Raw genomic sequence first — 24,410 nt, 5'->3', positions numbered from 1 at the left:
TAGGTCAGTATATATCAGACCCTCAAGCTGTGCTGGCATTTCACCCAATTAGTTACACTTTTCCTGCTCTTTTCAAAGCTACATCTAACTCACTTTTGAAGGATACCATTAAATCTACTGATTCCGCCCCTACAGGCATTGCATTCAACTTGTACAGAGTCTGGGAGTGCTGGTGCATGATTCCCACAAGGTTCATTTGCCCATTGAGTCAGCAGTTAGGAAGATAAATGCAATGCTACCATCCATTTTGAGGGGACTAAAATTGTATATCACAATTTCACTAACCCTAAAGCTTTGATGTGATTCAATGACGAATAGGAAGAAATCAAGGAATCAAGGGATATGGGGAGAAGGCAGGCACGGTTACTGATTGTGGATGATCAGCCATGATCACAATGAACGGTGGTGCTGGCTCGAAGGGCCAAATGGCCTCCTCCTGCACCTATTTTCTGTTTCTAAAAAAGCAAGGCTGTGACGTTATAGGGTGCTGGTGAGGCCATAAGTGGAATATTGAGAGCAGTTTTGGGTCCCATATCTGAGGAAGGGTGTGCTGTCATTGGAGAGCGTCCATAGGTTTACGAGAATGATCCCAGGGATGATTGGGTTAACATATGAGGAGCGCCTGATGGCTTTGGACCTGTACTTGCTGGAATTTAGAAGGACGAGGGGGATCTCATTTAAACCTGAATAATGAAAGGCTTAGAGTGGACATGAAAAGGATGTCTACAAAAAATCGAGTCTAGAACCAGATTGCACACCCTTACAATAAAAGGGCATAGCTTTACAAGGGAGATGAGGAGGAATTTCTTCAGCCAGAGCGCGGTGAATCTGTGGAATTCTTTGCCACAAATGTCTGTGGAGGCCAAGTCATTGGGTATTTTTAAATCAGAGATTGATAGATTCTTGATTAGTAAGAGTGTCAAAGGTTACAGGGAGAAGGCAGGAGAATGGAGTTGAGTTGAATGCAGAGTAGACTCAATGGGCCAAATGGCCCAATTCTGCTCCTTTCTAGTCTTATGGTTTTATTAGGCAGGAGTAGAGGACAGTATACATTATTTCTGTTTTACACACAATTGGAAAAATTAACAAACATTAAGCTGCAATGCCGAGAACTATATTCTAAAAACTAATATCTTTCTCTTCGCTCTACTTTTTGTACTTGTGCATGGTTTGATTGTATTCATGTATTGGCTGAAGAATGTCTGAAGAAGGGTCTCGATCTGAAATGTCACCCATTCCTTCTCTCCAGAGATGCATTTTGTGTCTATTTACATGTATTGTATTATCTGGTTTGATTGCTGTAGCTTGGTACATGTGACAATGACACACCCACAACCCAACCATTTACACCATTAGAACCAACAATGGTAGATTTGTGACTATCATAAAGAATAACCAGTAACTTTGCCACTCTGAGAGTGGATATCAGTCTCTGTTTCGACACCATATTGCTAACCAGTAACTCCTACCAGTCAGTGAATTTAAACAGAAGAGTGAAGGCAGAGCCACCGTTGCCTAACAATTTACTGTGAACTGCAGGTGCTGGTTTATACCAAAGATGGACACAGTGCTGGAGGAACTCAGCGTGTCAGATAGCATCTGTGGAAAGGATGGGTCAATGACTGACCTATTCATGCTCACCAGAGATGCTGCCTGACCCGCTGAGTTACTCCAGTACTTTGTGTCTATCGATTGTTGCATAAGAAGTGGCTTAAGAAGAAAGGCCATTCAGCTCAGCTGCTCCAGACAGTGCCTCTGCCTCTCAAAGCCTGCCCTGACTTGACTCATTTTAAGCACATCATTGTAATCTTTATTTCATTTATGCTTCAAGTATTTATCTAATTATGATCCTATTCAAAGATGTCTTGTACTAATGAGTTCCACAATATAATTGGAAGATGGGGCAAGGGGGAGGGAAGAGAGAAACGGATGCCAGTGGATGCACAGTAAGGTTTTGTATGACGGCATAGAAGTAGCTTGCTTAATTAAATAGGCTGAGAAATGTGGACTAATAATGCAGACACACAAATTAAAATCCCGTCGCTACAGCTGGGGATCTTAATTCAGTTAATTAAATTATCCAGAACTGAAATAGAAATAGCACCAGTAAATGAAATGGCAAAGCAACTGGATTTGTTTTTCTCTGGTTAATTAATATCTAAAGGGGAGGAAATTTGCAGTGCTTACCACATTTGAGCTAAATGTGAGCCACAATAAAGGCTGCTGACTCTAACCAATCATGCTTCTCAGTTGTATCAACGTTACCTACATCAAAATATTCTTAGAATTAAACAATGCGGACTGCCCAGCCAAAACTCCATTGTCTTGCATACACAACATCACCGTGAGAGTATCTTCATCAAGACTGCAGCAGTTCCAAGCAGGGGATTGCCTCAAGGACAATGAGGGGGAGTGTGAAATCTTGACCTTACTAGTGACAACTACATCTCATCAATAAAACCGCACCAGATGCAAATTTTCCACAACAGCTTCAATTATACATTCTGCGTCTTCTTCAAACATTCATTACAACTTACGCTGGTAACGTTACCCATGTTTGTATTATTAATTATGACTTGTCCATCAAACTTAGTGACTGGCGGGTCTGTTAGTAAGCCCTATTTATTGAATGCAACTAAAGGAGGAAGTTCATAAGACATAGGAGCAGAATTAGGCCATGTGGCCCATCGAATCTACTCCACCATTCCATCTTTTCCTTTCAACCCCATTCTCCTGCCTTCTCCCCATAACCCTTGACACCCGTACTAATCAGAAATCTCAATCTCCACTTTAAAAATACACAATGACTTGGCCTCCAATGATTTCCACAGATTCACCACCTATGACTAAATAAATTCCCCCTCATCTCCTTTCTAAAGGTACAAAGTATTAATTTGTCCTTCTCCTTCTAATGTCCCATTTCCAAATTAATGACTGAAGAAGGGTCCCGACCCAAAATGACTGGCTGCTCTGTTAATAAGCCCTATTTATTTTTTTTATTTTTTTTTATTTTTGAAAAGCATATGTACAAATCGAAATAAGAAAAAACACATTTGTTACAAAGTTCTTACATAGCTTCAATTTTTAAATTTTTAAAGAGAGAAAGTAAAAATAAAAATATAAAACTATAAACTTGGGGAGAAAGAGAGTAAGAGGGTTAAAAAAAAAAAGAAAAAAGGATCTAACAATAAAAATTAACGGGAGTAGATCCGGGAGACAAAAACCACAGCTGTACATCCAACCCCCAACTCAAGTTTCAACTTTTTATTTAAATTTTTTTTTTAAATTTTAGTCCTGTGCCAAGCCCATTTACTTTTCTAAAAATTCAATAAATGGAGACCATATTTTTAAAAATAACTCAGGTTTGTCGATTAAGGCAAACCTTATTTTTTCCAAATGCAGGGTCTCTGTCATTTCCATAGTCCACATTTTAATTGTGGGGGTTATTGGTTTTTTCCAAAATTTAAGTATTAGTTTTTTTGCAGTTATTAGACTGTAATCAAGAAAATGTACCTGAATTACTGTAAAATTTGTAGTATGTTCTGATAATCCTAATATAATTAATTTTGGGTCCATATCTAATTTTTTATTAATAACTTTAGAAACTATTTTAAAAATCTCCAACCAGAAGTTTTGCATTTTTATACAAGTTACGAAAATATGAGTTAAATTAGCTTCTTGAAATTGACATTTATCACACATAGGAGAGATACTAGGAAAAATCCTATTTAATTTCGTCTTCGAATAATGTAATCTATGTATTATTTTAAATTGTATTAGGGAATGTCTAGTATTCAATGAACATTGATGTATATGTTGTAAACTTTCATCCCATATATCTTGCATTATAACTTGATTCAATTCGTCCTCCCATGCTCGTCTATAAGATTCTGATGACGGAATGTCAATGTCAAGGAGAATATTGTAAATAAAAGATATTAATTTATTTGAGTTATAATGTCGATTCAGGCATACATCAAGTATTTCTGGACCTCTAAACTTATATTCTTGCATGTGTGATTTTACATAATCTCTAAGTTGTAAATATCTAAAATAATTATTAACATGTAATCCGTACTTCTGCTGTAACTCCTGAAACGAAAGAAAAGTTCCCTTATGATAAAGATCTCCCACCCTTTTGATTCCATAACTTTTCCATTGAGCAAAGCCTCTATCTAAGACAGACGGTTTAAAAGAAGGATTATTCGCAATAGGAAGGAAAACAGATAATTTACTCAATTTTAACGTAAGCTTTAATTGTTTCCAGGTACGGATAACACTATGTATAATGGAATTACCTCCATATGTTTTTTTATTTAAATTTATTGGAGCTAAGAGGATCGCACCAATATCGAATGGTAAACAATCCTCTTTCTCCATCTTTAACCAATCCGGTTGTTGATCAGAATCATCCAACCAGCAGGTTATATTTTTAATATTAACCGCCCAATAATAAAATAAAAAGTTAGGTAAAGCAATTCCTCCATTAATTTTAGACTTACATAAGTGTCTTTTATTTATTCTATGAGTCTTGTAGTCCCAAATAAAATTAGTAACAATTGAATCAATTTTTTTAAAAAACTTTTTTGGAAGGTAGATCGGAATTGCTTGAAATAAGTATAGTAGCTGTGGCAGAAAGATCATCTTTATAGCATTACTACGACCAACTAATGATATAGGAAGTGTTTTCCAAAATTGGATATTTCTGTGTAATTTAACAAGTAAAGGAGGAAAATTTGATTTAAATAAAGAAGTATATTTCCTAGTCACGTAAATTCCAAGATATTTAAACTTTTCATAGGCAATTTTGAAAGGAAATTGTTGAAGTATGGCCGGATTATGCTCCATTATTGGCATAATTTCACTTTTATACCAGTTAATTCTATAACCTGAAAATGAACCAAATTGAGTTATGAGATTTAATAAATTCGGAATGCTAATTTCTGGCTTTGTAATATATATTAATACATCATCCGCATATAAAGAAATTTTATTGGTTGTATGTTTAGTGTTGTAGCCATAAATATGTGAATTTGATCTAATACTCTCAGCAAGTGGTTCTATAATTAGGGCAAATAAAAGTGGTGATAGTGGACATCCTTGTCTACAACCCCTAGCTAAATGAAATTTAGATGACAGCATTTGATTAGTTAATATTCTAGCTGTTGGGGATGTATATAAAAGTTTCACCCATGCACAAAAATTTTCACCTAGTTGAACTGGCTGCTCTGTTAATAAGCCCTATTTATTGCATGCAACCTAACTGGGAAAAGGATCTATTTCGGCATCACTATGCAGCCAAATGGAGCAAACTGGTAGACAGAATAGATATTCTAGGAGAACAGACAGCCAACAGATTTAGAGTATTCACAGGCTGCATCGGTTTACTGTGAAATGTGTCAGCAAAGACGACAGCTCCTACAGTTCACCTTCTACCTCTGTTATCATTACACTGCAAGCCTTTAGATAAGATGCAGAAACAAGGAACTGCCGATGTTGGTTTACACAAAGGGACACAGAATGCTTGAGTATTTCAGCAGGTCAGGCAGGATCTCTGGAGAACATGGGGAGGAGACGTTTTGAGTCAGGACCCTTCTTCAGTCTGAATAAGGGTCCTGGCCCAAAATGTCACCTATCCATGTTCTCCAGGGATGCTGCTTGACCCCGCTGAGTTACTTCAGCACTTCTTCAGTCTGACGGTCTTGACTCAATATGTCACCTATCCATGTTCTCCAGAGATAATGCCTGACCTGCTGATTTACTCCAGCAGTTTATGACTTTTTGTCCTTAAACTAGCATTCCTTGTTTCTAGCAATTGCTGCTACCTCAAATTATAATTTTGAAACTCAGATTGAAACACTGTTGATACCATAACATGTTAACTTGTGGAGTTAACATTTGGCAGTGATCATGTTGTAAAATAATAGCCATGATTTTAATGAATGGTGGACTGGGAATAAGGGACAGTTTCCACGTTCTGATGTTCTGAAGGAACTACAAATGCTGGTTTAAACCGAAGATAGGCACAAAAAGCTAGAGTAACTCAGCAGGACAGGCAGCATCTCTGGAGAGAAGGAATGGGTGACGTTTCGGGTCGAGACCCTTCTTCAGACCCTTCTGTAGAAGGGTCTCAACCCGAAACGTCACCCATTCCTTCTCTCCAGGGATGCTGTCTGTCCTGCTGAATTACTCCACCTTTTTGTGTCTATCCCATGTTCTGATGTCTTGTTTAAAGCCTCTGGAAATGGGTTGTACCAATATATCACAGATCTAAGAGCAGGCAAAATATATTACTTCTATGTATAAAAATATTGCTCGAGTCAGCTCCTATTCAATACTTTGTCAATAGATTTTTGTTGATATATTTCTCTCATCAAATAGAAACGGGCTCAGTTCAGATAACTTCATGACAACAGTCTTTGGCTGCGTGGGCCATTATTCTTCAGGGTGACTCACAGTAAGCTGACCCGCAACTCCAAAGTCTGCCAGTTTCGCATGTCCTTCATTGTTGAGCAAGATGTTTCCAGCTTTGATATCCCTGTGGATTTTTCTCATGAAGTGCAGATATTCCAGTCCTTTTAGCGTGGATTGGAAGATTGTGGCAATCTCGTCCTCTGTTAGCTGAAGAAAGGGAAAGAGATCTGATTTACAATGCAGACTCTCGGAAACGTTTTTGTAAAGGCTAAGCACAGTGCATTACTGTTCATCTACCAATGAGCCATACAGCGCAGAAACAGGCCCTTCAGCACAACTTGCCCATGTCGGCTAAGGTGCCCCTTCTTCGCCAATCATATTTGCCCACATTTGGCCCATATCCCTCTAAAACATTCCCACCATGTACCCGTCCAAATGTCTGAAATCCTGTTGTAGTGCCTCCTCTGGCAGCTCGTTCCATATACCCACCACCCTCTGTATGAAAAGTTGCCCCTCGGATTCCTATTAAATCTTTCCACCTCTCACCTTAAACCTATGCCTTCTGGTTCTTTCCCTACCCTGGATAAAAGACTGTGCATTCACCCTATCTACTCTCCTCATGAATTTATACATCTCTATAAGATCACCCCTCAGTCTGCTGTGCTCCAAGGAATAAAGTCCTAGCCTGCCCATCCTTTCCCTATAGATTTTTAAAATAGATTTTAGAGATACAGCGCAGAAACAGGCCATTCGGCCCACCGGGTCCGCGCCGCCCAGCGATCCCCGCACATTAACACGATCCTACACCCACTAAGGACAATTTCTACATTTGCCCAGCCAATTAACCTACAAACCTGTAGTCTTTAGAGTGTGGGAGGAAACCGAAGATCTCGGAGAAAATCCACGCAGGTCACGGGGAGAACGTACAAACTCCGTACAGTACAGCACCCGTAGTCAGGATCGAACCTGAGTCTCCGGCGCTGCATTCGCTGTAAGGTAGCAACTCTACCGCTGCGCCACCGTGCCGCCCCATATAGCTCAGGCCCTTGAGTCACAGCAACATTCTCAAATCTTCTCCGCAATCTTTCCGGCTTAATGACATAACACCAATGTAAAGTATCCCACCATCAGAGACAGAGATACCTATATTTCCTTTCTAACTGTACCGTCTGTGAGGTGGCAGATGCCCCAACACCTGAATTAATGCTGTTGTGTACAAGTGACTAGATATCGTCTCCAAGGTATGTTCCCCACTCACGCCTGCTCCTCATTCAAAGATGCAAAGAACTTGCATTTCTAAAGCACCTCTCATGGCCACTGTACAGACCAGAGCATTTTTAGTGAAGTGCTTTGAGGCGCCATCACTATAATTAAGGGAGAACACAGGTGCTGCTTTGGGTCGTTCTAATCAGTTTGCACAAATTGCATTGCAAGTGATTACATGCCGAAGCACAGCAGATAAAATGTTATCTTGCAATCTCCTTCAAACCCATTATAAGGACCAAGCAAAAGCAAGTCAATTTAATTTCTTCAAAAAGGTCTCAGCATACATTTTCCATTTAACTAACACTAGTTATCTCATTCCTCATTTGGACAGGTACATGGAGCGAAAAGTTTTAGAGGGATGGGTCAAATGGATGCAGGTGAGACTAGTGTAGATGGAGCATCTTGGTCAGCATGGACAAATTGGGCCAAAGGGCCTATTTCCACACTGTGTGACTCTATGACTTTAGATAATTCCACTTCAGTTTAGTTCAGAGATATAGTGTGGAAACAGGCCCTGTGGTCCACAAATGCACGAAAAAACTCACCAATCACCTGTAAAAACTAGTTCTATCCTACACACTTGGGGCAATTTAGCGAAGGCAATTAACCTACAAACTCGCACATCTTTGGCGTGTAGGAGAAAACCCAATGCAGTCACAGGGAGAACGGATAAACTGTGCACAGACAGCACTCGTAGTCAGGATCGAACCTGGGTTTCTGGCGCTGTAAGACAGCAGCTCCACCCCTCTTGTTTTGTTCTATGGTATCAGCTTCTAAACTTGCACTCACATACTGTTGTCAGATAATCCTGACTTTCTTGGAAAAAAGAAGCAAAAGGACAGAATTACCGTTTTATTCCTTATTCGAATAAGGTCTGACACTGAGCCAGCGCCACAGTATTCCATGACTATCCACAGGTCTGTATTCTTAAAATAGCTCCCATAGTACTTAACCACGTGAGGACTGTGGAGAAAGCGTAGGAAAATTAAAATACTTTCTTAGAAAGTACAAATGAATGGTTGAAAATGTTGATAACGTTTGTTAAACCCATCTACGAGAACAATTATCATAGTTACCTCAATTTACGCAAATTTCCATTGAGTCAAACGCCCTCAGCCCGACTTGCCCACACCTACCAACATGTCTCATCTACACTAGTCCCGCCTGCCCGCATTTTGTCTATATCCCTCTAAACCTTTTCTATTCATGTACCTGGCTAAATGTTTCTTAAACATTGCAATAGTGTTTCCTCAAGTACCTCCTCCGGCAGCTCATTCCATACACCTAGCACACTTTGTATAAAAAAGTTACCCCTCAGGTTCCCATGAAATCTTTCTCTCCCCCCCCCACCTTAAATCTGCACTGGTCCCACCTGCCTGCATTTGGCCCATATCCCTCTAAACCTTTCCCATCCATGTACAATGTATAATAATTTTTTTGTGTAATCAATTAGTTTTGAAGTGGTTTTTACATTTTCTTAGGCAAGTCACTCAGGGTCTGCGGAGTGGAAGATGCCAGCGTGTGAGTATTCTGAGTGTTGTATATCAGCTACCACACAGCCTTGACAAGGCACGGTCTTGGCCCAATAGCAAGGAGGTCCGGGACAAATAGTGACATGGCTCTGTTGTACGAGCTCAACTCATGGCAAATTCTCAGAAGGTAGTATATCTCTGGAATTCTTCACCGCAGAGGATGATGGAGCCCAGATCATTAGATGGATGGATAAATGTGGAGATGGATAAATATTTGAATTGAAGGCAATGGGGAAGTGGCACAGAATAGGAATTGAGGACTGCACAGATCAGTCATGGTCATATTGAATGGTGGAGCAGGCTTGAGGGGCCAGGTGGCTAATGAAGAAGGGTCCCAACCCAAACTGTTGTCAGTCCATTTTCTTCCACAGATGCTGCCTGGCCTGCCAAATTCCTCCAGCAGTTTGTTTTTAGCCCAAGATTCCAGCATCTGCAGTCTCGTGTCCCCTGCTCCCATTCTCTGATCTTGTGGCCCACTTGAGCGCATGTACAGGATCAAACTAGCTGAAGCCCCTGGTGCCAGATCTTGCCCATACCCTTTTCCCTCAGCCAAAGCCTTTGGCCCAGCCCCAAAATGCCCAGCCACCCATCTGCTCTCCAAAATTTCAGTAGAAACTTTAGGTGCCTGACTTCAACAGGCTGCAGTCTCCCACGAGTCTACAAATGCACCCTCCCTCAACTCGGGGAGGTCTGCCTCATACGTTCTAGCAGAATTAAGCCATTCAGCTCATCATGTCTACTCCACCATTCAATCATAGCTGATCTATCTTTCCCTCTCAAACCCATTCGCCTGCCTTCTCCCCATAATCCTTGATACCCTAACGGATCAAGAATCTGCCAATCTCCGCCTTAAAAATATCCATTGACTTGGCCTCCACAGCTGTCTGTGGCAATGAATTCCACAGCTTCATCTCCCGCACCTCCCCCTTAAACTCACGAGACCTCTGAATCCTGCGCTATTTTTAAACTCACTAAACCTTGGTTCTTGCACTCCCCTTAAACGAGGTAAACAGGACACCCATTGTGGATCAACAATGTACCACAAATGGGAGCAAGTGAATGAACAGAAAATCCGATGATGAACTAATTAATGTTCATGTCAGCAGTTCTTCTTTGAATCGTGCCACAGTACGGCAGAGTGGCGCAGAGGTAGAGTTGCTGCCTTACAGCGCCATAGACTCGGGTTTCATCCTGACCTCGGGTGCCTGTACAGAGTTTGTACGTTCTCCCTGAGACTGTGCGAGTTTTCTGCGGGTGCTCCGGTTACCTCCCACAGATGTGTAAATCTATAGGTTAATTGGCTTCTGTAAATGGCCCCTATTCTGCAGGATGTGAAAGTGGGATAACATAGAACTAGTGTGAACGGGTGATCGATGGTCGGCGTGGACTGAATACTGTATCTGTCTCCATACTGTATCTCTAAACTAAACTAAAGTATATTTAATATCAAAATGAAACTCTACACGTGGGTCATGTCAGTTAATTAAATTTATTTTCATAAACAATCTTCGTTCTGCTTTGAATTTCTTCCCTGATAATTTGGTCCAGATGTTTGTCAAAGAATGTTTGTGTTCTTATTCACCCAATTTCCCCAATTAATCCTAATCTTGTGGTAACTTGTGTTATCAAACCCGAAGAGTTTAAAAAACAAGTCAAGATCAGTAGTCACTCACAAAAAAACACAGAGCCTCACCTATCGCATTGCTGCATAATTGAGATTTCTTTGATAATCTCCTGCAGGTCTGATTCCACCGGGACCTGTTTGATCGCCACCACTTGGCCGGATTCTTTGTGAATAGCTTTGAACACACTGCCATAGGACCTGTCAGAGGAAGCAAAGATCATTAACATTCATTAAATGTTACACACTAAAGCTGCACGTTCCAGAGGACAGTGAACTGAGGAGGAATTTCTTTAGCCAGAGGCTGGTGAATTTGTGGAATTCACTGCCTCAGCCTTTGTGGAGGCCAAAATCATTGGGTATTTTTATCACGCAGATTGACAACGTCTTGATTATTAATGGTATCAAAGGCTATCGGGAGAAGGCAGGAGAATGGGGACGAGAGGGAAAGATAGATCAGCCATGATTGAATTCTGCTCTTATAACTTCTAACTTATAAGGGAGAACAATAATTATAGAGGTTTCCCTTTGATATAAAATTTCACAACTGTTTTATTTAGATTTCCCCCACTCTTTTTCTTACTTCCTAGCCAGCTGAACAGGTGATAGGTCTCTATTTATGATATAGGTTAATTGCTTTCCACTTCCTTCCCCTGGTGGGCGGCAAGGTGGAGCAGCTGTAGAGTTGCTGTCTCAGAGCACCAGTGACCCAGGTTCAATCCTGACTACGGATGCTGTCTGTACGGAGTTTGCACGTCCTCCCTGAGACGGCTTGGGTTTGCACCGAGTGCTCCGTTTTCCTCCCACACTCCAAAGACGTACAGATTTGTGGGTTAATTGGCTTCAGTAAAATATTGTAAATTGTCCTTAGTGTGTAGGATAGTGCTAGTCCTGGACTGCTTGCTCCAGCTTGTACTGGAGCCTACCAGGGAGAAGGCAATTCTGGATTTAGTGTTGTGTAATGATCCTGATCTGATAAGGGGACTAGAGGTAAAAGAACCATTAGGAGGCAGTGATCACAACATGATAAGTTTTACTCTGCAAATGGAAAGGCAGAAGGGAAAATCGGAAGTGTCAGTATTACAGTATAGCAAAGGGGATTACAGAGGCATGAGGCAGGAGCTGGCCAAAATTGACTGGAAGGAGGCGCTAGCAGGGAAGACGGTAGAACAGCAATGGCAGGTATTCCTGGGAATAATGCAGAGGTTGCAGGATCAATTTATCCCAAAGAGGCGGAAAGACTCTAAGGGGAGTAAGAGACACCTGTGGCTGACAAGGGAAGTCAAGGACAGCATAAAAATTAAGGAGAGGAAGTATAACATAGCAAAGAAAAGTGGGAAGACAGAGAATTGGGACTCTTTTAAAGAGCAACAAAAGTTAACTAAAAAGGCAATACGGGGAGAAAAGATGAGGTACGAGAGTAAACTAGCCAATAATATAAAGGAGGATAGCAAAAGTTTTTTTAGGTACGTGAAGAGGAAAAAAATAGTCAAGGCAAATGTGGGTCCCTTGAAGACAGAAGCAGGGGAATTTATTATGGGGAACAAAGAAATGGCAGACGAGTTAAACCGTTACTTTAGATCTGTCTTTACTGAGGAAGATACACACAATCTCCCAAATGTTCTAGGGGCCGGAGAACCTAGGGTGATGGAGGAACTGAAGGAAATCCACATTAGGCAGGAAATGGTTTTCGGTAGATTGATGGGACTGAAAGCTGATAAATCCCCAGGGCCTGATGGTCTGCATCCCAGGGTACTTAAGGAGGTGGCTCTAGAAATAGTGGAAGCATTGGAGATCATTTTTCAATGTTCTATAGATTCAGGATCAGTTCCTGTGGATTGCAGGATAGCAAATGTTATCCCACTTTTTAAGAAAGGAGGGAGAGAGAAAACGGGTAATTATAGACCAGTTAGTCTGACATCAGTGGTGGGGAAGATGCTGGAGTCAATTATAAAAGACGAAATTGCAGAGCATTTGGACAGCAGAAACAGGATCATTCCGAGTCAGCATGGATTTACGAAGGGGAAATCATGCTTGACAAATCTACTGGAATTTTTTGAGGATGTAACTAGGAAAATTGACAGGGGAGAGTCAGTGGATGTGGTGTACCTCGACTTTCAGAAAGCCTTCGACAAGGTCCCACATAGGAGATTAGTGGGCAAAATTAGAGCACATGGTATTGGGGGTAGGGTACTGACATGGATAGAAAATTGGTTGACAGACAGAAAGCAAAGAGTGGGGATAAATGGGTCCCTTTCGGAATGGCAGGCAGTGACCAGTGGGGTACCGCAAGGTTCGGTGCTGGGACCCCAGCTATTTACGATATACATTAATGACTTAGATGAAGGGATTAAAAGTACCATTAGCAAATTTGCAGATGATACTAAGCTGGGGGGTAGTGTGAATTGTGTGGAAGATGCAATAAGGCTGCAGGGTGACTTGGACAGGTTGTGTGAGTGGGCGGATACATGGCAGATGCAGTTTAATGTAGATAAGTGTGAGGTTATTCACTTTGGAAGTAAGAATAGAAAGGCAGATTATTATCTGAATGGTGTCAAGTTAGGAAGAGGGGATGTTCAACATATCTGGGCGTCCTAGTGCATCAGTCACTGAAAGGAAGCATGCAGGTACAGCAGGCAGTGAAGAAAGCAAATGGAATGTTGGCCTTCATAACAAGAGGAGTTGAGTATAAGAGCAAAGAGGTCCTTCTACAGTTGTACCGGGCCCTGGTGAGACCGCACCTGGAGTACTGTGTGCAGTTTTGGTCTCCAAATTTGAGGAAGGATATTCTTGCTATTGAGGGCGTGCAGCGTAGGTTCACTAGGTTAATTCCCGGAATGGCGGGACTGTCGTATGTTGAAAGGCTGGAGCAATTAGGCTTGTATACACTGGAATTTAGAAGGATGAGGGGGGATCTTATTGAAACATATAAGATAATTAGGGGATTGGACACATTAGAGGCAGGAAACATGTTCCCAATGTTGGGGGAGTCCAGAACAAGAGGCCACAGTTTAAGAATAAGGGGTAGGCCATTTAGAACGGAGATGAGGAAGAACTTTTTCAGTCAGAGAGTGGTGAAGGTGTGGAATTCTCTGCCTCAGAAGGCAGTGGAGGCCAGTTCGTTGGATGCTTTCAAGAGAGAGCTGGATAGAGCTCTTAAGGATAGCGGAGTGAGGGGGTATGGGGAGAAGGCAGGAACGGGGTACTGATTGAGAATGATCAGCCATGATCGCATTGAATGGCGGTGCTGGCTCGAAGGGCTGAATGGCCTACTCCTGCACCTATTGTCTATAGTGCGTGGGGGACTAGGTGGGCCTAAGGGCCTGCTTCTGCACAGTATCTCGCTGTAAGTCTAAAGATGCTGCCTGACCCACTATGCCAGCACATTGTATCTTCTTTAGTAAACTAGCATCTGCAGTTCCTTGTTTCTACGTGGGATGTAGAATGGTGATTGTCTCGATTCTGACAGAACTTTGTATCCAGTGCCAACCGTGGGGGTGTTACAACAACAAAATTATTTGTCTGATTAGATCAAAGAATGGTCACATACATGTATCAGGAAGTGAAAGTGACGCAAAGTTCAGGAGTAATTCAGCGTCTCTGGAGAACGTGGAGATTCGACCTTTTGGGTCATACCTTCTTTATACAGTCTGAAGAAGATTCCCAGCCCACAACGTTACTGTCCATCTCCAGAGATGCTGCCTGACCCGCTGAGTTACTCCAGCACCTTGTGTCTTTTATTGTAAACAACCATCTGCAGTTCCTTATGTCCACAGGAAGTGAAAGTGATTTATTTCAAAAGAACCACATTTCAAAGTAAAACAAAAAAATTACCTTTAGTTTTAAAGTCACTACATTTTAAAAATGTTATTCTGGGGGATGAAGTTTTGAAAATAAAAATACTTTCTCTGGGATTAATAGCCATGCAGCCAACTGGGTGGCCCAGCAGGTAGAGCTGCTGCCTCACAGCGCCAGAGACCTGGGTTCCATCCCGGCCTTGGGTGCTGTCTGAGTGGAGTTAACGCGCTCTCCCTATGACGACGTGGGTTTCTTCCGGGTGCTCCGGTTTCAACACATATTGCAAACACCTGCAGGTTTAGAGGTTATTTGGCACTCTGTAAAATTGCCTCGCGTGCAGGGAGTGGATGAGAAAGTGTGATAACATAGAACTAGCGTGAATGGGTGACTGATGGTTAGTGCGGACTGGGTGGGTCGAAGGGCCTGTTTCCATGCTGTATCCCTAAACTCAGAGCCACAAAGCATTGAAACAGGCCCTTCGGCCGAACTTGCCCAGTCGAACAACATGCCCCATCTACACTAGTCCCACCTACCTGCGTTTGGCCCATATCCCTTTAAACCTATCCTTTCCATGTACCTGTCCAAATGTTGTGATAGCACCTGCATCAACTATTTCCTCGCTCCATACACCTACCACCCATTGTGTGAAAAGATTGTCACTCAGGATCCTATTCAATCTTTCCCCCCTCACCTTAAACTTATGTCCTCTGGTTCAGAGTACTTATGAATTTGGTGTACTGCTTATAACAAAATAGTTATACCCAATTCGTCAAGGCATATTATTCGCGAAAGGATTTTATAAACAGGAACATGTTATATGTTAAAGCACAGGGCAATTCACTGATTCAATGTTGACTGCACCTTTGACAACCACAACAGTGAACTTGTGAAGGAGCAGGAAATGACTTACAGGAACTTCATTTCAGTACACAAGTACATTTAAGCATATGGCAGAAGCTGCTAACACTCTTGCATCGCTATAAAGCAAAGCATCGTCTTCAGTACAAGGTTCCAGAGATTATGGACCACAAATAATCCAGTAAAAGTCTAGTGTAGTAACCTACCAAATAGTACAGTACAACAAGGTCAATATAGGAGAGGAATGTCACACAGGCTCACAGTTGAGAGTTTGAGTCCAAAATACATTGGGTATGAAGCAAGAAGCTAAGGGATAAAAATTCACAGAGCAAGCGGATTGAGCGCAGCATGTGGCAGCTGCATGGAGTGGCGGTGGATGAAGCAAGCAGCATTATTCTGGGCCAGGCCCATCCATTGGCCCAGTGTCCTCAGGCCACCAGGCCTGCAAGTGGGAAATGTAAGACGCTGCATATTTCCTGAGGCCTTGAGCAGACTTTTTAGAGATTTGGAAGTTGCAAGTAGTGGGCCGGACAGAATGTGGCAATTCAGAGTGCTGTTTCAAACGAGATCTATTGTAAAACGGACAGAGAGTGCTGGAATAACACAGTGCTTCAGGCAACACCTCTGGATGATACGGATAGGTGACGTTTCGGATCGGACTGAAGAAGGGTCCCGGCCCTAAGCGTCACCAATCCGTTCTCCAGAGATATTGCCCAACCTGCTGTTCCTCCAGCATGTTGTCTTTTTTTGGAAACCAGCATCTGCAGTTCCTTGATTCTCTAATTTACTCATGTACGGTATGATTTTACAGATAGAATACAGAACAGGCTTGTTACTGTCCCTCTGCACACATGACAATAAAGTGACCATAGAACTGTTGATCTGCTTTATCTCTCATCTCAGAGAGACCTGGATTTATATTCCACCTTGACCGAGGGTGGAGAAATGTAGGTTGCCAATCTACTGCAGGCCTGATAGATTTGCATGGGCGACTTTTTGAATAGGATACGAGATCATAAGACATGGGAGCAGGAGCAGAATTAGGCCATTCGGCCCATCGAGTCTGCTGCACCATTCAATTACGGCTGATGTAATTTTCCTTCCCAACTCAATTGACCTGCCTTCTCCCTGTAACCTTTGATGCCCTTACTAATGAAGACATTAACCAAGGGCCTGTGCATTACGATTTCAGGACACTGTCAAACGCCACAGTGCCTCATAAGTCCCTCGTATTTTGAAATAGATTATCTGATCCACACAACTTGGATGTTTGTTGTGTCCAAATTAGTCATCGTGTTTCCTGCTTTAAACAACTATTTACAGCCACCCAGATGCAACCAATTTATTCTAGACGCCTTAACCAGCAACTTCAGCCTAATCCAGTACGATTTCTTAAACCATATTGTTTATTCCTTGAGCATTGCAGTACAAGTTTCACCCGTTTTCATTTTAAAGCATATATCAAAGTTTAGAGATACAGCATGGAAACCGGCCCTTCGGCCCACTGAGTCTGTGCCAACCAACAATCAGCCAAACACTGTTAACCCACTTTTGCATCCTGCAATAGACTGAAGCCAATTAACCTATAAATCTGAGATAGACACGAACTGCTGGAGTAACTCAGCAGGTCAGGCAGAATTCCTATAGAAAAAGGATGGGTGACATTTTAGGTTGGACTGAAAGTAAAGTGAAGGTAGGAAAAGACCAGAACAAGTCAGAGCCACCAGCAGATGACCAAGGGAGAGTGGAGCCCATATTGACCCATTGTTGGCTGGGGAAGAGGTGATAACCTATAAACCTGTACATCTTTAGAATGTAAGAGGAAACCGGAGCACCCAGTGAAAACCAATGCAGTCACAGGGAGAACGTACAAATTCCACACAGACAGTATCCGTAGTCAGGAAGAAACTCTGGTCTCTGCAGCTGTAAGGAAGCAGCTTTACCGCTGTACAGCCCCTCCCCCTTTTGCATTGCATATTCACTTCCCTTTTGAAAACTGCAATTTAAATTGCTTCTGACCTATTTTAAGCAGTGCTTTTCAATAGGGATCACAACGACTGTAAAAATACATAAAGCTCACATTGATGCCTTTCATTTGTTTCCAATAGCCTCCCATTCTGTACTAAGCTCTACGTTCACTCAACTCTCTTAAGGAAATATGTTTCCCGACAAAAAGCTGCAAAATTGTGGGCAGCAATCACAATGCAAATGTAAAGCCAAGGTCAGAAGCTGGCTGCAAACTACAAGTGTGGGTGTCCAGTGTTGGGTACGTACGCACAGCCATTCTGCACAAACCTCTAATCTTTCCTCTGCAACAGGAAACCCGCAAACAGAAACTAATTGTGGGGAAGCAGTCAGTCCGCCTGCAAGTTCTCCGATTGCACCAGGCAACACACGCCAAAATAGAAACAAGAACAGCCTCCAGTCCCCGGCAAGCTCAACATCCTACTGCAAAATAACCCTCGTAAAAAGTTTGGAAAGTATCCCTACGGTTCAATGGTTCTTTATTATTATGTGTACCACAGTACAATTAAATTCTTTTTTTTTTGCATGCAGATCAGTAAGATTATTGGCATACATAAGTACAATTCCCGATGGTATACAGAACGTACAAAATCAGTCCACTGAGTCTACATGCAAGAGACGCCAAGTTGTGGTGCCATTTTACAGTGCCAGCAGTAGCTGGCCATAAGAGCCCATTGCTGCTGTCGTCCCTCTCCTCACGCTGACACCTTCAGCCTTCATGTCCCCGGGGTGCCTCCTGCTTACAAGTTCAATATGGTCTGCTATGCACTGACTATTTCAACAAGTTTCCACTAGTGGGAGTCTAGGACCAGGGGGCACAGCCTCAGAATAAAAGGACGTATCTTTAGAATGGAGATGAGGAATTTCTTTAGCCAGAGCATGAATTTGCGGAATTCGTTGCCACAGACGGCGGTGGAGGCCAAGTCTCTGGGTATTTTTAAAGCAGAGATTGATAGGTACTTGATTAGTAAGGGCAATGATTATGGGGAAAAGGCAAGAGAATGTGTTTGTGAGGGAAAGATAGATCAAGTTGGAGCAAACTTGATGGACCAAATGACCTAATTCCGTTACTATGCCTAATGATCTCTGTGTTCTTCAAAGGTAAGTCCAGGGTTTGTTGATTAAGAAGCTTTTTTTTTTAACTTCCAAAATAAAACAATCTAACCATCTCACCCAGCTCAAGTGCTCTAGATTTCAGCGAGAAATTTCAATTGACGGGGTGAAGTTGCAGAATTATTGTGGGTACTCGAGTCAGTTTTTGAACTGCTGGTTGAGGTCACCCATGGTCTTCTCTTTATCTCAGAAACACCAAAAAGGCACCCACCCAGTTTTGCTGCTGGAGTAATGTCCAACGTAAGATAACCATGAAAGAGGAAGTTTGTCCAACCCATTTTACTTCATCATGCACAATGACTAAAAGCCTCCTCTCCCTTTTCCAATTAGAAATTTAGTGAGTTACCCATGAGTCAGAAAGCTATGGATTAAAAAAAAACTCAGCAGACATGAGTGCAAAATTTAGGATGACAAACTCAGTTCAAATTCCTTTAAAGTGTCGCAACAAGGAACTGCAGATGTGGGTTTGCAAAAAAGGACACAAAGTACTGGAGTAACCGTGGGTCAGGCAGCATCTCTGTAGAACGTGCATAGTTGAGGTTTTGGATTGAGATCCTTCTTCGATCCATGTTCTCCAGAGATGTTGCCTGACCTGCTGAGTTACTCCAGCACTTTGTGTCCTTGTGAGAGTCGGAAGTAACTGTGCAAAACGTGAAGACATGGTATTCTCCACAAAAACATCCCCGACAGTTAATTCTGGTCAAACGTGACCCGATAAGAAGAGCCCTGACCCGAAACGCCACCTATCCATGTTCTCCAGAGATACTGGCTGACCCGCTAATTTACTCCAGCACTTTGTGTCCCATTGAAGTGCCACCTTTCGGATGAGCCTGAGGCTCTATCTGCCTCTTCATGGGCTGCAAACAATCCCGTGGCAGTACTGTGAAGATATTTGTTTGATCAATGCTGTGAGACAGTTGAGCATGTTTATGCTGTCCTGCCAGTTAAGAGGAAAATGTGGCCAGTTAGACAGCTCACCCAAAACACAATTGGGTCAGTGAACCGAATAAGTCTCAAAAGCACATCAAATTATTCATCTGGTTTCCTGTTTATATCTTTTACTGGTTTTCACTATTTCAAAAATAGAAACAACATGCGCCATGGTCTGCCTCTAATTAGTTTAAGTTTAATCTACAGAAAAGTACTTATGTTTTGCAACTCCCTCTGCCTAGAATGAACCGCTTTGTGATTCACAGAGGTGTTTTAAGGACACATTGGGACAGATGATTAAAAGTCCACCAATGCCATTGGTGTTGGGCCGAAGGACTTCTTTCCACGCTGTATGACCATCTCAGGACAACATGGATGTGCAGCAAATGCCACCCTTCCCAGCGATACCCATGTCCCATAAAGGAATTACAAAGAGGTGGATTTCAAGCAGACTTATAGGAAAGAAAGGAAGTAGTGAGGCAGAGAGAACTAGTGAAAGAACTCCATCGATAAAGCATGGACACCAATGGTGGAGCAACAAAACTGTGATGCCAAATATCAGGTGAAGTTTGAGGGATAAAAAAAGATGATAGAGATAGGCGGTGCAGGATGGCACAGCGGCAGAGTTGGAAGGTTAGATCATAAGGTTAGGAAGAAGGTTAATCAAGGCTACATAGATCAACTGGGAAAGTGATCCAAGGTCTGGCAGATGGAATTTAATTTGGACGAATGTGGACTGTTGCACCTGGGTAAGTTAAACCAGGGTAGGACTTGTGGAGTAAACAGCAGGGCACTGGGTAGTGTTGAAAAACAGAGAACTTTCAGGAATTATATACTCCTAGACCAAGTGGACCCATTGGGCCCAAACCTCTCCTGCCTTGGTGCAGCTCCCCCCTCCTCCCTCCCCCCCCCCTACAATTGTCACGCTATTGTGTACCGTTTTGGCTGTAGTTCAGGAACGAACAAACAAGAGTTTTAGTATATAGATTTTTAGCATGTCTGAACTTTTGTGGCTTCTTCGCCACCATCCTCAGCATCTTCACCGCCTTCTTATCCATCTCCAATTAACAACATCTAGTCGGTAGCATCAGTAACTGGGGCCGGTGAAACGGAAGAAGTCGATGTTGGAATGGTTGACAGACAAACATACCACTTTAGTATAATTTTGAGATACAGCGTGGAAACAGGCCCTTCGGCCCACTGAGTCCATGCTAACCAATGATCACCCACACGCTAGTTCTATACTACACACTTGAGACAATTTACAGAAGCCAATTAACCTGCAAACCTGCAGGTCTTTGGAATGTGAGAGGAAACCAGAGCACCTGGCGAAAACCCGCATGGTCACAGGGAGAACGTGCAAACTCCATACAGACCACACCCTTGGTTGGGATCAAACCCAGGCGTCTGACGCTATAAGGCAGCAACTCTACTGATGTGCCAAACAGAAACAAAATAGTATATAATTCCTGAAAGTTGTCAGAGGAAGTAGCTTAGTTTAGAGATACAGCACAGAAACAGGCCCTTCGATCCAGGGTCTGCACCGACCAGTGATCCCCGTACACTAACACTATCCCACACACTAGGGACAATTTGCAATCTTTACCGAAGCCAATTAACCTACAACCCTGTACGACTTGAGTGTGGGAGGAAACCGGAGCACCTGGCGAAAACCCCTTACAGACAGGACCTGTAGTCAGGGTGAAACCTGGGTCTCTGGCGCTGTAAAGAGGCAACTCTACCGCTGTGCCTCCCCAAGGCAACACGTAGTTGAAATAGGTATAATTACAAGATTTAAAAATCGTGAGACAGGGGCATAGATTGGAAAGGTTTACAGGGCGACGGGCTAAATGTTGGCAAGTGGGATTAACCTGAGAAAGGCAACTTGGTCGACATGGATGAGTTGGGCCAAAAGGCGGACCCAAAACATTAATTATTTATCTACCAGTAGACCTGTAACTATTTCTAGCCTTTTCTGATTATATTTCATATTTCGTTATTTGTGTTAGCCAAGATTCCAGTATACTTGGATGCCCATGCAATCCATTTGCTGCAAATTGTACCAAGGTTAGGGCAGCACAGCAGTAGAGTTGCTGCCTTATAGCACCAGAGACCCGGCTTCGACCCCAACCAAGGGTGCAGTCTGTATGGAGTTTGCACGTTCTCCCTGTGACCGTGTGGGTTTTCGCTGGGTGCTCCGGTTTCCTCCCACATTCCAAAGACCTGCAGGTTTGCAGGTTAATTTGCTCCTGTAAATTGTCTCAAAGTGTGTACGATAGAACTAGTGTGCGGGTGATCGTTGGTTAGCATGGACTCAGTGGGCCGAAGGACCTGTTTCCACGCTGTATGTTTGACTGTCAACCATTCCAACATCAACTTCTTCAGTTTCACCGGCCCCAGTTACTGATGTGCTGCCGACTAGATGTTTTGAATTAGAGATGGGGTAGGAATGCAGTGAAGATACTGAGGATGGTGGCGAAGAAGCCACAAGAGTTCAGACATGCCAAAAATAAGAACGCATGGAATGCACTAACTAAAAGATTTAGAAAACAGCTGGGGAAACAGTACAGCACACAAGGTCACAATCACTGCAATGGAATTAAAAGCTTTGCTGCCGAATGCATCATTAATAATATTGTTATAGTGACTTTGACAAAGCAAAATATAGCTCACAAGATCACTATGAACAAAACTTGGCACAAAGCCACAAAAAAATGTTTGTTCGGGTGACCAAAAGACAGATAAGGTTTTTATGAAGCTCCTTAAAATAGGAACGGTTGGTAGAGACAGCAAGATCTTTTTTGGGGGAAGAAACATAGAACAGTTCAGCATAGTATCAGGCCCTTCGGTCCACAATGATTGTGTAGAACGTGATGTCAAGAAAGTGGGCAAATTACAATACATGGCTACGAATAGTGGAGAAATAGAATTAAGGATCGGCACGGTGGCACATCGGTAGAGTTGCTGCTTCACAACGCCAGAGACCAGGCTTCGATCCTGAATACGGGTGCTGTCTGCATGGAGTTGGCACATTCTACCAGTGTTTCCTCCCACACTCCAAAGACGACAGGTTTGTAGGTTAATTGGCTTTGGTAACAATTGTAAATTGTCCCTAGTGTGTGGGATAGTGCTAGTGTACGGGACTCGCTGGGCTGAAGGGCCAGTTTCCACGCTATATCGATAAAACTAAATGACTTTTGGGATGTCCGGGATGTCCAGGATGCCAGAATTGGAAATTGCAGGACTGAAGATTAGAGAGGCTGCAAAGATATCATAATATCATTGTCCTTCAAAATGGAAAACCTTCAACATGATGTAGACAGATTTTTTCTCTGCAAATAATCAGCACTCACCCTTCGCCAAGTTTCTCTAATAAGTCAAAGACTTCTTCAGGCTGTTTCGTCAAACTGTCCTCACTAAGTTTCTTCAGAGATCTGTAATTGGGCGGAAGAGGGAAAATTGCATTGAAAACACTGTTATAACATTGGGAAGGCTATAAAAATGTTTCCCCCACTGGTATTCCTTTAAGCTCTGTTCCCTTTCAAAACATTTACAATTTGACATTTCCAAGTCAGAAGATAGGTTAACTTACAAATCTACACCCATCCGGCAATGCAGCAGCAATCAAGTGGTGTACAGTCAGAAGTCCACCTTTACCATGTCACGTTAACCAAGGATCTCTCAAGTAGAAATATAGGACTATTTTGATGCACAGTGGTGCAGTGCAAAAGGCCCGGGTTCAATCCTGACCCACGGGTGCTGTCTGTACGGAATTTGTAAGTTCTCCCTGTGACGGTGTGGGTTTTCTCCACGTCCTCTGGTTTCCTCCCACACTCCAAAGACCTACGCGTTTGTAGGTTAATTGACTTTGGTAAGTTGCAAAATTGCCCCTAGTGTGCGTAGGTTAGTGTACGGGGTGATCACTGGTCAGCATGGACTTAAAGGGCCTGTCCCGCACTGTATCTTTAAAGTCGAAAGAGCAGTGCAGTTTTCTCTGCTGTCTTTGTCGCCATTTATCTCTTGCTCACAATCGCCAAACGATCATTTCGGAATTATAATTTTATTATTTGCAGGACCGTGTTGTTCATAAACTGACTAGTTTCATACAGCACAACAATAGCGATACTCCAAAAGCGTTTTGCAGGATCTTGGAAGAAGTGTACTTTAGAAACTTGCTTATTTCATTTTCAGTAAAAGTGCAGGAACATTTTTAGTTTGTTTTCAGTTTTAGAGATACATCGTGAAAACAGGCCATCAAGTCCACGCCGACCAGTGATCTGCCCACACACTATTTCAATCCAACAGAGTAGTGACAATTTACAGAAGTCTTATCCTACAAACATGGACGTCTTTGGGACTTGGGAGGAAAAACGAGCACCCGGAGAAAACTCACGGTCACAGGGAGAACTTGCAAGCAGCATCTGCAGTCAGGATCGAACCTGGGTCTCTGGCGCTGTAAGGCAGCAACTCTACCAGCTGCACCACTGTGCTGCCCTATCTTAAATGTCTTAAATACGTGCATATCTTAAATACGTCTTAATTGTGTAGACTATCAGGATAGTTACCGCAGTAGTAAATTAAATAAGAAACATGAATACTTTTCAGCACCATTTACACAGTTGTATTACCTGCAACCTTCTGATACCAATCTGAGTTTGCGTGCGTGTGTGTTTTTTTTTACAGGCCCATCCCTCACTCAGGATTCTCAAAAAGAGCCAGGCACATTCCAACGTTATGGAGCGTTTGCCTGCTGCATTGTTTCTGGCTGGTTTCTGCTGCCTTCTATTTTGATCATCCAATTAACCTACAACAAACAGACTCTAAACCATCTGGTATCTCTTGAGAAATTGAGA

General features: G+C 42.6%; 1 protein-coding gene across 1 annotated transcript in view; it reads right to left on the bottom strand.

The window, feature by feature from the left end:
* LOC144604431 (serine/threonine-protein kinase 3/4) overlaps positions 1-24,410 on the bottom strand; it is a 130,016-nt gene that overhangs the window by 85,761 nt on the left and 19,845 nt on the right. Inside the window, exons 2-5 of the mRNA XM_078418846.1 lie at positions 22,911-22,991; positions 10,906-11,034; positions 8,529-8,643; positions 6,457-6,621 (exon numbers count right to left, since the gene is read on the bottom strand). Of these exons, the coding sequence (XP_078274972.1) occupies positions 6,457-6,621; positions 8,529-8,643; positions 10,906-11,034; positions 22,911-22,991 (490 nt within the window). The remainder of the gene's footprint in view (positions 1-6,456; positions 6,622-8,528; positions 8,644-10,905; positions 11,035-22,910; positions 22,992-24,410) is intronic.

Source organism: Rhinoraja longicauda, chromosome 22, assembly GCF_053455715.1.
Source record: "Rhinoraja longicauda isolate Sanriku21f chromosome 22, sRhiLon1.1, whole genome shotgun sequence".
Taxonomy (NCBI): domain Eukaryota; kingdom Metazoa; phylum Chordata; class Chondrichthyes; order Rajiformes; family Arhynchobatidae; genus Rhinoraja; species Rhinoraja longicauda.
The sequence above is the reverse complement of the archived record's forward strand: the minus strand, read 5'-3'. Positions and strand labels throughout refer to the sequence as shown.